General features: G+C 41.0%; 1 protein-coding gene across 2 annotated transcripts in view; it reads left to right on the forward strand.

Annotated features, from left to right (window-relative positions):
- Nucleotides 1-17837, forward strand: part of tspan15 (tetraspanin 15) — a 202937-nt gene that overhangs the window by 117822 nt on the left and 67278 nt on the right. For both annotated transcript variants that reach the window (XM_043712236.1, XM_043712237.1), the window contains 3 exons: nucleotides 7007-7081; nucleotides 11708-11803; nucleotides 16416-16538. In XM_043712236.1, coding sequence (XP_043568171.1) covers nucleotides 7007-7081; nucleotides 11708-11803; nucleotides 16416-16538 — 294 coding nt within the window. The remainder of the gene's footprint in view (nucleotides 1-7006; nucleotides 7082-11707; nucleotides 11804-16415; nucleotides 16539-17837) is intronic.

Consider the following 17837-nt stretch of genomic DNA (forward strand, 5'->3'; position numbering starts at 1 on the left):
TTGGGCTGAAGGGTCTGTTTCCACACTGTAATCTAATCTAATCTAAAAAACTCCCAGGTACCTTCCCTTGCAACTGGAAAATATCCAAAACCTGCTGGAACACCACCCAGGGTCCATCCAGGGTCCCAAACAGTCATTCCAGACAGACAGAGGTTCACCTGCCTCTCCTCCAACTTAGTTTACTGCATCAGGTGCTCCTGATGTGGTTTTCTCCAATTTCAAATAACCTCGCTCACCATCCAATGACTCCCTTCCCTATTCCTTCTACTGGCACCAACCAGGTTCATTCCACCCATTGATGAACCATGTCATACTCTCTACCTGTCTTCACCTATCCCCATTTCACCACCTTGCTTCTGCCACCCCCTTTATCTGCAGCTCCCACACCCACCCCTAATCCTGAAGAAGGGTTACACCGGAAATGTCGACTTCTTCACGACCTGATGCTGGCTGGCTTGCTCTGTTTTTCCAGCCTCCTGCCTGTCTGTTTTGGATTCCAGCATCTGTCGTTTTTATTTTGTCTTCTGGAAGTAAAAAGCACCTGATGTGAGGGGGACGAGATTCAAAAATAGCCATTTCTAACAAGTCAAAAGCATCACCTCACTCGTCAGTGAATTCTCTGGGCAAGAGCTTTTCCTGTTTTTCCTTCAATCCATAGCACCAATGTTTGTTTGTCTCGCAGTGTTTATTTAACTTGTATATTGTACATGTAGCTCTGTTCTTGTCCACAGTTCCCTGAAGGCAGCAGGTTAAGACAATGGTTAAGGAGAGACACATCAGTCATGGCATAGATTATAAGAGCATTGAGTAATGTTAGAATTGTACAGAACTTAGTTTAGGCCATAGCTGGAGTATTGTGTGCAATTCTAGTTACCGCGCTGTAGAGAGGAGGTGCAGAGGAGATTCACCAGAATGTCAAAGGAACATAGACACATTGCCAGGGTGGAGTAGTTTAGTCTTGAAGAGAGGCTCAATAAGCTTTGGTTGATTTCTTTAGAGCAGAGAAGACTGACATGGGACCTTATTGATATGAATATAATTATGAGGGGCATGGAAAGGGTGTAAAGGAAGTGGCTGTTCCCTTTAGTCAAAGAGTCAATAACGAGGGGACATAATTTTAAGTGTACAATAGGGTGGCATAATGGCTCAGTGGTTAGTGCAGCTGCCTCACTGAACTATTGACCCAGATCCAGTTCCAGCCTTGGGTGACTGTGTGGAGTTTGCACATTCTCCCTGTATCTGTGTGCGTTTCTGCCGGATGTTGCGGTTTCCTCCCACAGTCCAAATATGTGCAGGTTGGATAGATTGGCCACGCTGAATTGCCCCATACTGTCCAGGGATGTGCAGGTTAAGCAAATTAGCTCTGGTAAATGTGGGGTTATGGGGCTAGGGTGGATGGCTGGGTCTGGGTGGGATTGACTTTGCAGATTCAATCTGCCAAATGGCCTTTTTCCACAATCTGAGGTTTCTGAGGTTTAGAGGGGATTTGAGGAAAAACCTTTTCACCCAGAGGGTGATGGAACTCTAGAATGCCTGCGAGAGAAGTTGGGGTAGGTAGACTAAACCTTTAAAAAAGTACTTGAATGAACTCTAAATACATGTTTATTGCGTTCCACTCTCTAACATTCAAGATTATGGGTCAAGTGCTGGAAAGTGGGATTAGTGAAGATGTAGAATAGTCTTTTGTCAGCGCAGACTGAATGGGTCAAAGGACCACTTCTGTACCACATGATTCTGTGTTTGTATATTGATGGTTCACCTGTAGCTGGAATCTAATGGTAATTGTGGTTAAGTACAGAAATCTAGTCTGGACTTTCAAAAGAAATGGGCATAGGAGTAGGCCATTTGCGTTCTGAAGCTTGCCCTGTTTTTCAATAAGATCATGGCTGATCTGCCTCAGGCCTCAACTCCTCTTTTGGAAACATAGAAGATAGGTCAGGAATAGGCCATTCAGTCCTTCAAGGACCACCATTAAATATGACCATACCTGTTAATGCCTTAAACCGAGGGTGCCATGTCCAACTTCCTCTTGAATATATCCAATGAACTGGCGCCAACAGCTTTCCGTCGTAGAGAATTCCACAGGTTCTCAACTCTCTGAATTAAGAAATTATTCCTCATCTCAGTCCTGAATGACTTACCTCTTACTTTTAAACTGTGATCCTAGTTCTGAACTTCCCCAACGTCGGAAACATTCTTCCCACATCTGTCTGCCCAGTCCCTCCAGGATTTTATATGTTTCAGTGAGATCTTCCCTCATTCTTCTAAATTCCAGTGAGTACAAGTCTAATCAATCCAGTCTTTCTTCATCTGTTAATCCTGTCATCCCGAGAATTAGAGAGTCAAAGAGTCCAACAGCAGGGAGACAGGCCCTTTGGACCAAATGGTCCCTGCCAACCAAAATGTCCATCCATGCTAACCCCATTTCCCTGCACTTGGCCCATATTCCTCTAATCCTGTCCTATCCATGTGTTTGTCCAAGTGCCTTTTAAATGTTTTTAACGTACCCACCTCAACCACTTCCGCTGGCCGCTCGTTCCATACGCCTACCATCCTCTGTGTAAAAAGGTTGCCCCTCAGTTTCCCTACTATTCTTTCCCCTCTAACTGATGCCCTCTAGTCCTTGATTTCCCTTTTCCCCAGGAAAAAGACTGAGTACATTCACCTTATCCATGCCTCTCATAACCTTATACACCTCTATAAGGTCCCCCTCAGTCTCCAACACACTAAAGAAAAAAGTCCGAGCTTGTCCAACCTCTCCCTATAACTCAGACTGTTGAGTCCAGGCAGCATCTTTGTAAATTTCCTTTGCCCTCTTTCCAGTTTAATAACATCTTACCTAGGTGACTAAAACTGAACACAATACTCCCAAGTGCAGCCTCACCAATGTCCTGTATAACTGCAACCTAACTTCCCAACTTCTATACTAAATGCCCTGACTGATGAAGGCCAGTGTTATAGAACATAGAACATAGAAGAATACAGCGCAGTACAGGCCCTTTGGCCCTCGATGTTGCGCCGATCCAAGCCCACCTAACCTATACTAACCCACTATCCTCCATCTTCCTATCCAATGCCTGCTTAAATGCCCATAAAGATGGAGAGTCCACCACTGCTACTGGCAGGGCATTCCATGAACTTACGACTAACTTCATTGCCCTGTCTACCTATGACTCCACTTTCAGAGAACATGAACTTCAAGCTCCCTCTGTTGTTCCACTGCACCACTTAAAGCCCTACCATTCACCATGAAACTCCTACCTTGATTTGACTTTCCAAAATGCAAGACCTCACACTTAACTATATTAAACTCGATTTGCCATTTCTCAGCCCACTTCCCCAGCTGACCAAGGTCCTGCTGCAATTTCTGTTGACCTTCCTCAGTGTCCATGATACCACATATTTGAGTGTCATCTGGTGAACCTTCTCCAGACTCCTTCAATAGTAAGAAAGTCCTTCCTCTGACTAAAAGACCAAAACTACACACAATACTTAAGGTATGGCCTCACCAAGGTCCTGTATAACTGCAGCAAGACAAACCTATGAAGGCCAGCTTTCCTAACTGCCTGCTGTACCTGTATGCCAACCTTTAGTGATTTCCACTATGACACTCGGATCCCATTGTACCTCAACCTTTTCTAAACTGCCACCATTTAGACAATAATCCACCTTCCTGTTCTTGCCACCAAAGTGGATAACCTCACATTAATCCACATTATATCCACAGTATTTGCCCACTTAGCCAGCCTGTTTGAGTCATCCTCCAGCCTCTTAGCATCCTCCTTCGCAACACACACTGCCACCCAGTTTAGTGCTGTCTGCAAATTTGGAGATATTGCATTCAATTCCTTCATCCAAATTGTCAATGTATATTGTGCCAGTTCAGCATAGCCATCAACTCCCTGATATTTTGAAAATTTAGCAATTTCCTCTCCAATGTCAAGTATTCTCTACAGCACTCTGGGATAGAGATTTCTAGATATTCATCGCTGTTTGGGAAAAGAAATTCCTTTGCATCTCAGTTTTACATGAGTATCCTCTTTTTCTGTGACTGTATCCTGCTGTTGAGTGTGTCCTGATTAGATTAGATTCCCTACAGTACGGAAACAGGCCCTTCGGCCCAACAAGTCCATACTGACCCTTTGAAGAGTAACCCATCCAGTCCCATTCCCATACCCTATATTTACCCCTGACTAATGCACCTAACACTATGGGTAATTTAACATGGCCAATTCCCCTGCCCTGCGCATCTTTGGATTGTGGGAGGCAACTGGAGCACCTGGAGGAAACCCACACAGACACGGGGAGAAAGTGCAAACCACACAGACAGTTGCCCAAGGTAGGGATTGAAGCTGTGTCCCTGGTGCTGTGTGGAAGCAGTGCTAACCACTGAGCCACCATGCCATCCTTTTGTTCTGTGACTGTGTCCTCTTGTTCTATGACTATATTCGTCAACCTGGATCTAAAAGACACATCAATTGGACATGCTTGTACAATGAATAAAATTTTTAACTTTTGTGGTGATTCTGGGAAGACTGAGGCTGGACATACAGCCCAGTACAACTTGATAAACTTTGAGGGCTCATCCAGGTTTGATTTTGAAATGGAGACTACAAGGATTTGTGTGTGGTATTAAAGGGACTTATGCCCGAAACGTCGATTCTCCTGTTCCCTGGATGCTGCCTGACCTGCTGTGCTTTTCCAGCAACACATTTTCAGCTGTGGTATTAGTAAACAGCACAATTGAAGAAAAATACAGGGTGTACAGAGTTTTAAACCTAGCACTGGAAACAGCAAAGGATTTATGCAAGTGGTACAATTTTCCCTGACAGTCTAAAGGAAACTTTCAAAACCCACATTGATTCCATGGGCCAGTAAACTAGAGATGTCATTGCCTGACAGACCTGCAAAGGCAGGTATAATTGAGGTATTAGCATAGCAGTTTTTCCTCCACTCATAACTTTGCGTGTATGACTGCGTACGTGTGTAGTGAGAGTTCTGTAATAGGGTTAGACGCCAATACGGGGAGAAAGTGAGGACTGCAGATGCTGGAGATCAGAGCTGAAAATGTGTTGCTGGAAAAGCGCAGCAGGTCAGGCAGCATCCAAGGAATGGGAGAATCGACGTTTCGGGCATTAGCCCTGAAGAAGGGCATATGCCCGAAACGTCGTTTCTCCTGTTCCTTGGATGCTGCCTGACCTGCTGCGCTTTTCCAGCAACACATTTTCAGCTTAGACGTCAATACTTCATGATTGTTTATCTGGAGCCAGAATCTATTTAATTATAATAAGTAGTAAACCTTGTAATTACAGAAACCTGGTCCATGCTTTCTGTCAACCTCCATCTAAAAGACTGGGGACAAAAACAAAGTGCTGGAGAAACCCATCAGGTCTGGCAATACCTGTAGAGAGAAAAACAGTTAACATTTTTGAGTCCATTGGCATTTCATCAGAATGGACGCGAAACATTAACTCTGTTTTTCTCTCTCCGTAGATGCTGCCAGACCTGCAGAGTTTCTGGTTTTGTTCGCTTTGTTTTTGTTTCAGATCTCCAGCATCCACAGTTCTTTGTTTAATTCTAGAGGTAAATTGGGGAATTTTATGTAAGCTTTAACTTTTGTGACTTTTTAAACTTTGAGAGAGGCCTCCTGCTGCTTGTGGAACCCAGTTCTCCTTCATCCAGGCTCAGACTCGGCATGATGGCAGCAGTGGGATCAACCAGAACAGCTGTCCCATGCCCCCCAAAACAGAGTCTGACTCTTGATGCTCCTCTGATCATGGATTCTGTCTCTTGAGATGCAGCAACTTTGGGAGAGAGGGAACCTATGATTGGAGAAAGAAGAACCACAAACTTGGGAGAGACACAATCTGCAATTGGAGGAGCAGCTCCTCAGATCTTGTGGCTCCCACACAAGGGCGAGTTTTCTCTCCTTTGTCACCACCCTCATTTACGTTTCATGAGCTTTTTGGGGATTTAGAGGGCAAATGCTGACCTTGTGCATTTTTAACTCTGCTACTTACAGATCATTGATCACTTTGCATTGCTTATTCTGAAGTAAATATTGTCTACTTATTAGGAGAGCTTATGTAAGAACCAACTGCAGTCCTAGCACAATGTCAGAACCCGAAGTCTGAGTGAAGTAGCAGAATCCAAGCCAACCAAGTACACAACCAATGATTGAGTTGTAAGAGATTCAGACTCCAGACTTCCTCAGCTAAGAGAGAGGCAGAATAATAAGATTGAGAAAGCAGCAAGTTGAATTAATAAAAGCATAAAATTGCAACTATTCTCTGGGTGACGGAGGTTCTTCACAAAGGAGACAAATGGCAATATTGGAAAAATAGCCAACTTATTCAAGAAAAAAGATTGCAAAGTAATTGCCCGTGATTGTATTAAAGTCGACATTTCGAGGCTCTAAAGGGGGATAATATTTTCATTTCAATTCCTCCTCCTGAACGTAAAGATATGTATTAGATGAGCATTCTGCTGGTCCCTGCAACTCTCCTGTATTTTGTTCAAGAAACCATGCCCTAAATATTAGCTTTCGCAGTGAATAATTGACAATAACTGACAACATATTTTGATATTACCATGATTTCCTCCTTTGTGGATACTGGGGTCAATTGTGAAGTCAGTTTAACTAATTAAACCATATTGAACATGGGCTAAACCAAACTTGCAAAGCTTTATACTGAAAGAACTGTGGATGCTGTAAATTGGAGGCAAAAATAAAAATTGTTGGAAAAGCTCAGCAGGTCTCGCAGCATCTTCAGAAAGGTCACTCAACATTAACTGTGATTTCTCTCCACAGCTAGAGCTGAGCTTTTCTAGTATTTTTATTTTTGTCTTTGTATCAGAAAATGTATTTTTAAATATGCACTGAGCTTCTGAGGAAACCCAAGAATAGGTTTTCTTTAAAAACATTGTACATGTTTGATTGATATGAGATGGAGGGGGAGAAAGAGAGGAAAAAAATCATCATTGTTTTGTGTTTTTTTTTAAACAGTTTCTCTATACACTTGCAATTTTACTGATACTGGAATTGCTGGGTGGAATTGTGGCATTGATCTTTCGGCATCAGGTAAGAAACCAACATTTCACCAAACATTTATGAAGTCAGGACTGAAGATCTCCTGCAACCACATGGTACAAGAAGTCAGTGACACTGACGTCATTGATGTGCACCTGGAATAGCAAATCAACACCCACATCTTTTACAACCTTGATATATGCACCATTTAAGTCAAATTTCTGGAGTTTCGAATTTGTCCCCTGTGCAAAATGCAAAACAACTGAATTTTCAGGAGTAGTCTGCAGTAAAGAGTACTGTTAATGGAGCTATCATGAATACTTTCTTTACTTGTTAGATCATAAGATAACTAGATAGTGGGTCTTCATTGAATTTAACTTCATATTTTCCATGGCAACTTTTAAACTTGTTTGTCAGCTTTAGCATCCAACTCAGAAGATCAGAGACATCAAACTAAATTCTAAACATTTGATGTTACTCCAGGTTGATTCTTGAGTGCAGTACTAAGATTGCTACGCAGTCTAAGGTGCCATCTTTCAAGATGAGGCATTAAACCAAAGGCCTATCTGCTCTGTCAAATGTGAAAGATTTCATAGCACTGCTCAAAAAAGAACTAGGGAGTTTTATTGTTACCTGGCCAAAATTGGCTTTGAGCCAACATTAATAAAGCCAATTAATTAGTCCATTTATCTCTGTTGCTAGTGGAACATTCTTGGATTCAACACAATTACCATAGTTTAATATTTAAACATGGATGTTGTTAAAAAATCAATTCAATGGGTGTGAAGTATTTTGGAATGTGCTGATGATATGAAAGGTGGTATAAACATGCAAGATTTCATTGTTTTCTGCACGTGAACAGCTGCCATCCCTCCTGTCATTGAAGTCATCATAGAAGAATCCCTACAGTGTGAAAACAGGCCTTCAGCCCAACAAGGCCACACCAACACTCCGAAGAGTAATCCACCCAGACTCATTCCCCGACACTATTACTCTATATTTACCACTGAATAATGCACTTAATCTACACACCCTTGAACACCGTGGGCAACTTAGCATGGTCAATTCACCTAACCTGCACATCTTTAGATTGTGGGAGGGTACCAGAGCACCTGGAGGAAACTCATGCAGAGACAGGGAGAATGTGAAAATTCTACACAGACAGTCGCCAAAAGCTGGAATTGAACCCGGGTCTCTGGTGCTGTGAGGCAGCATTGCAAACCACTGAGCCACCAGGATAAATATTTTAACTGTGGCAGATTAAGAAATGGAGATTGGCATCAGGTACTACGTTCCTCTAAGTTTATTACAAAGCATGCTGTTACTCAAATCAAGCTTTCTGATAGTCAGAGTCATACTGCAGGGAAACAGACCCTTTGGTCCAACTCGTCCGTGCTGACCAAGTTTCCCAAACTGAAGTAGTCGCACTTGCCTGCATTTGGCCTGCCCAGTGCCATATACCTTACAGGGAAAAGCAGAGGCAGAAATCAGGAAGTTGTAATCGGAAGGAATCATTAACCCAGTGCAGTTTGCTGATTAGGCAGCACCAGTCGTACCCATTGTGAAGCCTGACTGGTCAGTTTGAAGACCATCAGACAGACTCAATGGGCTAAAGAGCCCTCTACACCTATTTGTGTGCCTGTCTAAACATGTTTTAAATGTTGTAACTATACCTGCATCAACACTTCTTCTGGCAATTCATTCCACATATGAACTACCCTCTGTATGAAAAAGTTGCCTCTCTGGTCCATTTTAAATCTTTCTCCTCTCTTAAAAGTATGCCCTCTAGTTTTGAACTCCCACGCTAGGGAAAAACACATTTTGCTACCCACCTTATCTATGCCCCTCATAATTTTATAAACCTCAAGATCATCCCCAACCTCCCATGCTCCAGTGCAAGAATTCTCAGCCTATCCAACCTCTCCTCATAACTCTTGACCCTCCAGTCCCAGAAACATCCTTCTAAAATTTTTTAAAACCCTCTCCAATTTAATATTATCGCTCCTATAGTAGTACAACCCAAACTATATACAGTACTGCAAAAGTGGCCTCACCAACTCATCATGATGTCCCAACTCCTGTACTTAGTGGTCTGAGCAATAAAGGCATTCCAAATGCCTCCTTAACTACCCTATATCTACCTGTGATGCAGCTTTTCAAGAACTATGTAACTGACTCCTAGGTCTCTGTTCAACAACACTACCCAGGGCCCTACCATTAACTATATTAGTCCTGCCCTTGTTCATCTTGTGAAAATAGAATACCTCCAAATTAAATTCCATTTGCCACTCCTCAGCCCATGGGCCAATTGATCAATATTCTTTTGTAGTCTCGGATAACCTTCACTGTCCACAAAACCGCCAATTTTGGTGTCATCCACAGACTTATTATTGGGGTCTCCAAATGAAATAGTGATGAATTTATCATCATAGCTTAACGACAAAGTGATTGTCACAGGTAGGGAAATGATTACTGCATCTTCCAGAAAGTAAAGATCTGGGGCAAATCTAACCAACAGTTAAATCCTGACTCTTTGAATGGAGCATATGCCAAGCAAAAAGGTTCTAGTTGAGGCAATCTTTTAGAGGAATTGGATAAAAGCAAATTGCTGCGGATGCAATTAGGGGGTTAGATAGGGTTGACAGTGTGAACCTTTTCCCGCGTATGGAGTCGGGTATTACAAGGGGGCATAGCTTTAAATTAAGGGGGGGTAGATATAGGACTGAAGTTAGGGGTAGGTTCTTCACTCAGCGAGTCGTAAGTTCATGGAATGCCCTGCCAGTAGCAGTGGTGGACTCTCCCTCTTTATGGGCATTTAAGCGGGCATTGGATAGGTATATGGAGGATAGTGGGTTAGTATAGGTTAGGTGGGCTTGGATCGGCGCAACATCGAGGGCCAAAGGGCCTGTACTGCGCTGTATTCTTCTATGTTCTATGTTCTATGTATGCTGGAATCTGAAACCAAAAGAGAAAATGCTGGAAAATCTCAGCAGGTCAGGCAGCATCTGTAAGGAGAGAAAAGAACTGACGTTTTGAGTCTAATTGACCCTTTGTCAAAGCTTTGACAAAGGGTCAGTTAGACTCAAAACGTCAGCTCTTTTCTCTCCTTACAGATGCTGCCAGACCTACTGAGATTTTCCAGCATTTTCTCTTTTGCTTTTAGAGGAATTGGTTGACTAAAATAGATATATTTCAATATCTTTCATTTTTTCAGGATGATGGAGATTTTAATGTATTTTTCAGATTAGGAGTGTTATTTTTAAAGGTATGAAGTGCGGCAGGTGGGTCTTATGCAGTTTTTTTTCTAGTGTCCCAACCATAAATTATTTCAGTTCTGATGTCATAGATCATTCTCCATAGGGAACTACACTTGCTATATTGTTGACAGTGTCTATCCTTACTCTGAAACCTCAGTAAGATTTTAATAACATGTTCTAGTAAAACAATCAAACTCAAAACAAATCTATATATTAGACAGCAAACTCCCTCAGATTCCACAAGATCACATCTTGTTTCTCAAAACTGACAGAATATGACTTCAGACATACAATAGATTTGCCTCATATTTTTGCATGAATAACAAACTAGTGAAAAATTAAACAATGGTAATTTATGATGTTTTTAAAAATTGTGCTTGCATGTCCTTTCTTTTTTATCCCATTATAAATACCTGTGTTGACATTCTGAAACAGTTAATGTAAACCAGACATCGTCTATTTGCTCATATCTTTGCTTGATATTTTAAATTTATAACAAGGTTTGATATGATCTTGGAATGCACTAGACAGCTGGAGAAATGCTGTGGATCAATTCCAGTGTTTTAAATTAGTAAGTCAATAAGGTTTGAAACCAATTCCTGCAGATAATGCTGGAAGTTACTATGCAAGAATTGGCATACTCAGAGGTTCATGCAGGTAAAATTCTCTTTTGAGAATAGACAAGGATAGGAAAATCAAAATAATTTACGGTGAAAAGATTACTTTTTAAAAAAAAGTGTGAAACCTATGATGTGGAGAATGAAGAATGAAAAAAGACAGAAATATTCACAATTTTGTGGCACTGCCTTCAATTTTTCTACTTTCAACCTCCATATATCTTGTACTGAAATTATTAGTCACTCCTTATGGAAAGTACACATATTCTTTCCTTGTTTTTATCCTTTCATTATATAATTTTATGATTATCCCAGAATATGTGCAGAACTTGGCTTCAATCCTGATGCGTGTGGGGTATAGTACATTTATCACATGATCGATTTTACATATACATCAGAATAATCTGCTTTTCAATAAATTTGAAAATTTCACCAACATTTGAATGCAGCCTAACACAGATTGCAACAAAATTGAGTGTAATATAATAAATACAAATGAAGATGTTATATTTACATAGCACCTTGTTACATCATTATCCTCAAAATATTTCATATGCTAAAATTGCTCTTCTGCAAAAGCCTGTGCAAGCTGTGTTAAATGTAAGAATGATTGTAACATTTCCTTAGCTTATAACACATTATTTAACTCTAGCTTTATGGCTTGTGATCAGTTTATACTGCATAATTGTTGGGTCAGTCTTGGTAAACTGCACCTTCAGCCACCATTATATTTAGTCTGATCAGCTGTAGCCACTTTAGTTGAGGCGTCAACCATTGGTTTAACTTCGCTATTTATTTTCCAGACATTAGACTTTATAAATAAAAACATCCGTAAAGGCATTATACGTTATTATGATGATTTGGATTTCAAGAACATAATGGATTTTGTTCAAGAAGAGGTTTGTTGGTTTTTTAAAATTTTGGCTCGATGGAACTTTTGGCGTGACATTCGTTTTTTTGCCTGTTATTGTATTATTTTAATGAGTTTATGCCCAGGGCAACCTACAAATATGGCAGGTTGCATGGTATTACATAATCCAGTTCAGATATCTGAAGAATTAAGTTAATATATAGAATCTTGCAGCATGGAAACAGACCCTTCAGTCCAATCTGTCTATGCCAAACGTAATCCCACACTAAACTAGTCCCAGCTGCCATCTCCTGGCCCATACCCCTCCAAACCTTTCCTTTTAATGTACTTATCCAAATTGTAATTGGACCCTCATTCACCACTTCCTCAAGAAGTTCATTCCACACACGAATGGCCCTCTATGTAAAAATATTTGCCTCCATGTGTTTTAAATCTTTCTCCTCTCTCTTAAAAATGTGCCCCCTTGTCTTGAAATTCCCCATCCTAGGGAAAAGACAACTACCATTAACCTTATGTATACCCCTCATTATTTTATAAACTTCATAAAGGTCGCCTCTCAACCTTCTATGCTCCAGTAAAATGTCCCAGCATATCCAGCCGTTCTTTATAACTCAAAGCTTCCGCACCTGGTAACATCCAGGTAAATCTCTTCTGAACCCTTTCCAGCTTAATAGTATTCTTCCTTTAACTAGGCAACCAGATCTGGACACAGTATTCCAGAAGAGGCCTCACCAAAATCCTGTACAACCTCAACATGACATCCCAGCTCCTATACTCAAAGGACTGAGCAATAAATGCCTTTTTAACCTTGAATTATATATCTGTTTTGTTTTTCCTGTTTACCACTACAGGCTATCTCGACGGTATGCAGTCCATCTAAACTCCTTCCTGATTCTGTGGTAGCAGACATTCTGAACAGTTCTCTGCCCTCAGGTTCTGTCCATTTCTTCTTCAAATCTATCATGGTCACTCTGTTTTCAAAAAACCAACCGCAATCCCTCTGGGCTGTTTCCCCCTTGTTTTCTGCTTCAAATACTTGAATGATGTTGCCTTCCAAGAACATGCCAATATTTCCTCAATGGCCAATGAGATTTCCTTCCATGCCACAGAATGTTTCTTATCACTAAGACAAAGCTACAGTATCCTTCCTCAGCTTTCTCAATTTATCTGTAACAATCGACATTGTTCCAGCACTATCTTCCTCCAGCAACTGTCCACTGTCATCCAGTTGGGTGGGATGGCACTCATTCCTACTTAATTTTAGCTAGAAAAGCACTTGCAACAGTGCTCTTCCTGCTCTTATATCCCTTCAAGATCTATCCTTGCCCCACACCTATTTCTAATCTAAAGTTGTTGGTGAAAAAACTTCTGTTTTCACGATGATAAATAGAATCCCTCTATGAGAAGCAATGTACTGACAGACAAAGTTTTGAAAAATGCTTTTTATTATTTTTGATAACCATTTTTAATTTGGCTCCCAAATTAAAAGAAAACAATTCTCTCTTCTATCTCTGAGAAATTAAGAAATCAGCTGCATTAAATCTCTAACAGGAAGCTAAGCGTATGAAGCATCACTAAAAGTGATTGGTTCCATGCTCTTTTGGTCACCTAAGGATGGGAACTTAAGAATGCATTTTTCTAGATTTAATTTTTGGCAATCTTTAATTGTTTTTAAATAATCCTCACATTAAAGTCCTTTGTCATAGATTTGGTAGACTGTAAAAAGGCAGCCATTATGAATGGCAAGGCCATGAAAAGGTATTGAGTCCTGATGATAAGGCAGTACTTATTAAATATGACAGTCATGTGAAGATTTATTTCACATGATTAATTGGAATTGATGACAAAATTTCAGATTCTGAGCAGCTCATTAAAATAATTGTAGTACCTTGTACCTCAAATGCTTATGTTTTTTGATGAAAGACAGAGAGTGGTGGTGGAGGGTTGCTTTTCAGACTGGAGGCCTGTTACCAGCGGTGTGCCACAAGGATCAGTGCTGGGTTCACTGGGAAATTTGACAAGTTGAATTCACAATTTGCTGAGTGGCAGGAAGCATAAGATGGTGGTTGAGGGGTGTTTTTCTGACTGGAAGTCTGTGTGAATTGTGAATTTAATTTGCCAAATTTCTTTGATTCTTACCTTTCCTATCACTCCCATGTAGGACCTTGTCAAAAGCCTTGCTGAAAGTTTGTCACTCATAATTGTTCCATCCTTTAATTTGTCACATGCCCAGAACATTTACCACTCAAGTACCCACTCTAATGACTGACTGTTGAAAGTGATAACTCTGTAACATATACGCAGGTCGTTCATGTTACTGCTACCCAAATCTTGATCAACTACATTCTGTCCCTCAGGACTTAGAATCATAGAGATATACAGCATGGAAACAGACCTTTCAGTCCAACTCATCCATGCCAGCTAGATATCCTAAATAAATCTAGTCCCATTTACCAGCACTTGACCCAAGTCTCTCTCAACCCTTTCTATTCATATACCTATCCAGATGCCGTTTTAAATCTTGTCCTTGTACTAGCCTCCAACACCTCCTCTGGCAGCACATCTATGCAGGAGTCCCACAGGGTCAGTTAGTGCTTTGCTGTTTGTGGTTTATATAAGTGATTTAGGCCTGAATTTAGGAGGATTAAATTGAAAGAGGATATGGACAGGCTGGCCAGATGGGCAAATCAATGGCAAATAGAATTCAACCTGGAGGTGAGGTGATGCACTTGAGCTGGACAAACATGATGAGCAACAGAATCCTTGGAGGCACTGAGGATCAGAGGGGGTTTAAGGGCAGGGAAGTTATGCTGGAACTGTATAAAATGTTGGTTCGGTCACAGCTAAATTATTGTGTGCAGCTCTAGAATCCACATTCTAGAGGGGATGTGATAGCACTAGAAAAGATGCAAAGGTTTTTTTTACCAGGAAGGTGCCTGTGCTGGAGGGTCAGTTTGAAGAGAGTTTGGACAGACAGTTTTTTTTTAAAAGGAGATTGAGAGGGGGCGTGATTGAGATGTACAAAATTGAGATGTTTACGTAAAGTAGATAAGAAACTTTCCCCTTGGTGGACTGGGGGCTTAGATTTAAGATAAGGGACAGAACATTTAGACGAGATGTGAGGAAAAGCTTTTTCACCCAGAGGCTGATGGGAATCTAGTATTCACTGCCTATTAAAGGTGATAGAGGCAGAAACCATCATAACATCTCAGAAGTACATAGATGTGTAGTTGCTATGCCAAGGCATACAAGATTATCGGCCAAATGCTCGAAATTGCGATTAGATCTGTGGGCGGCACAGTGGTTAGCACTGCTGCCTCACAGCGCCAGAAACCCGGGTTTATTTCCCGCCTCAGGTGACTGACTGTGTGGAGTTTGCACATTCTCCCCGTGTCTGTGTGGGTTTCCTCTGGGTGCTCCGGTTTCCTCCCACAGTCCAAAAATGTGCAGATTAGGTGAATTTGCTATGCTAAATTGCCCATAGTGTTAGGTGAAGGGGTAAATGTAGGGGAATGGGTCTGGATGGGTCGGTGTGGACTTGTTGGGCCGAAGGGCCTGTTTCCACACTGTAAGTAATCTAATCTAATCTAATACTTTTTGACAGGTATGGGCAGGATAAGCTGAAGAAGGGTTATACCTGAAATGTTGACTTCTCCACCTTCTGATGATAAGCTGAAGGGCCTTTTTCTGTGCTGTAGATTTCTGTGACTGAGATGCAAGCCCAGTAGTAGATTAGAAACTAAGGCATAGACCTTTTCCTTGACAGCAACCTTATTCATCTGTCTGAAGTCTTATAGATCTCCTGATAATGGACTATAGTGACCCAGTTGTCCCATTTTTATGTGCTCGACGGCAATTAAATAACAACCATTACCTGCCTATCCTTAGTCATATGATTAACATTAACAGTGGGACATGCCAGAGAAGCAGACATGGGAATGATGAAGGACTTATGCCTGAAACGTTGGCTGCTGCTTCTCAGATGCTGCCTGACGTGCTGTGCTTTTCCAGCATCACACTTTTCAGCTCTGATCTCCAGCATCTGCCACCCTCGTTTTCTCCTTTTCAATGTTATCAGCTTGTTTAAGTTTTCCTTTATAATAATGCTGATGACTTGTGTAAAATATTCATTCCTAAATTGCACTTCATAATAGTTTCCTGTTTGTTTAGTAAATCTCAGAGCTCAAACATATTTTAGGACTAGCATATAAACTGTCCCTCCTCATTCAAAAGAGAATTATTTTTCATTTGTCTCACTGGGGTTTTGAGAGAGAAAAAAATCAGGAACATTTTGATCCTCTCACCTAAAAGTAGCCTAGTAATTAAGAATGATCAAGTCATATTTGTACATCACTTTAACTAGCCCAAAATCAAATGTGTGCAGACTGCTGTCACAAGGGGAGCAATATACATGATGCAAAAAGCTGACACTGACATGACTGGCCAAATAAGTGCCTTCTCTGCTGCAACCATTCTGATTCTATTATAACATAAGTTGTCAATATGTGGATTGAATGAAAACAGATCATTTATTATGTGTGCTGCACTGTTTTCCTCCAAAAGTTGCTGTGTACTGCATTTGAATAGTCTGAGCCATTGGCTGTGTCAGATTTACAACTTGATCTGCTTTTCTTTTGTAGTTTAAATGCTGTGGTGCAGAGGATTTCACTGATTGGTCACTGAATATGTACCATAGTTGTGAAGGACGTGCAGCTGGGCCTCTTGCTTGTGGTGTGCCATACTCTTGTTGTAGACGCAATAAGGTAAGACTTGCTATTCTTTATCATAATCTCTAACTAGAAGTTTAATTTTTATTACCATTTCAATCATTGTAAGCATTTATATGTAATATATTGCAATTATTAAATGCAGTACAATTGCAGTTTTGCCAAACGTATTAATTGCAACTGCAATGAATTGATCCCTGGCCTGGTGATAATTATAATTTTCAGCACGTATCCATAATAACAGTTTCAGTCAATGCTAGAACATAATATGAAATTATCACTTCTGAGGGCTAGCTTCACCTGCAACCAAAACGTGATTGCTCTTAATCACTTGCTATGATTTTAAATGTGGGGAACTAAAATTAAAGCATATTTTGCATGAAGGATAAAATAAGAGAAGGCAAGAACAATATAAAGGACAGAGAAGGGAAAGTGGAGAGATTAGCAATTATGAGAAAAGTGAAAGAATGAAGTGAGTATAGGAAATGAAGATAAGGAACAGTGGTGTTAGATTAGATTAGATTACTTACAGTGTGGAAACAGGCCCTTCAGCCCAACAAGTCCACACCGACCCTCCGAAGAGCAACCCACCCAGACCCATTCCCCTACATTTGCCCCTTCACCTAACACTACGGACAATTTAGCATGGCCAATTCACCTAACCTGCACATTTTTGGACTGTGGGAAGAAACCTGAGCACCCGGAGGAAACCCACGCAGACACGGGGAGAAATGAAAACGGAGAGAGGAAAAGAAACGAAATTGACTAGGGATAGGTTTAGGCAAAGGAAGTAAGTGGAAAAAGAGAGGAGGTAGAAGTGCGTGAGGGGGAGCATTGACTAAATACAGAGGAAAGCAGAAGGAGATAGGATAGGATGAGATGAGAGGAGATAAATGAGAAGGAGAAGAAGGAATGGAGGATGGGCAAGACGAAATGTATTGGGGAGAGGGAGCAAAATGATGTGGAGAGAGAGCAACTATGAATGCAATAAGGCAGGGAGAGGAAGGGTAAGAATGCAAAGTTAAAGGGAGAAAGTGGAGGTGAGATGATGGAAGGGTAGGGACAAAAAAAAGAGAAAAAGAAGGTTACTAGGAAGAAGAGGAAATAGCATTGAAATGGGTGGAATCAAGGAGAGAGCAAGACAATGGAAATGCACTGATGGTGTTTCCTCAGAAGCTTCCATTGTCGAGGAAGATCTGCCTACCGAGTCAGTATGGGTGGAAATTAGGAATAGCAAGGGAGCAGTCACCTCGTTAGGGGTTTACTACAGGCTCCACAATAGCAGCAGGGAGATAGAAGAAAGCATAGGTCGGCAGATTTTGGAGAAGTGTGGAC

This window comes from Chiloscyllium plagiosum, chromosome 22 (genome assembly GCF_004010195.1).
Source record: "Chiloscyllium plagiosum isolate BGI_BamShark_2017 chromosome 22, ASM401019v2, whole genome shotgun sequence".
In the NCBI taxonomy this organism is placed as follows: Eukaryota; Metazoa; Chordata; class Chondrichthyes; order Orectolobiformes; family Hemiscylliidae; genus Chiloscyllium; species Chiloscyllium plagiosum.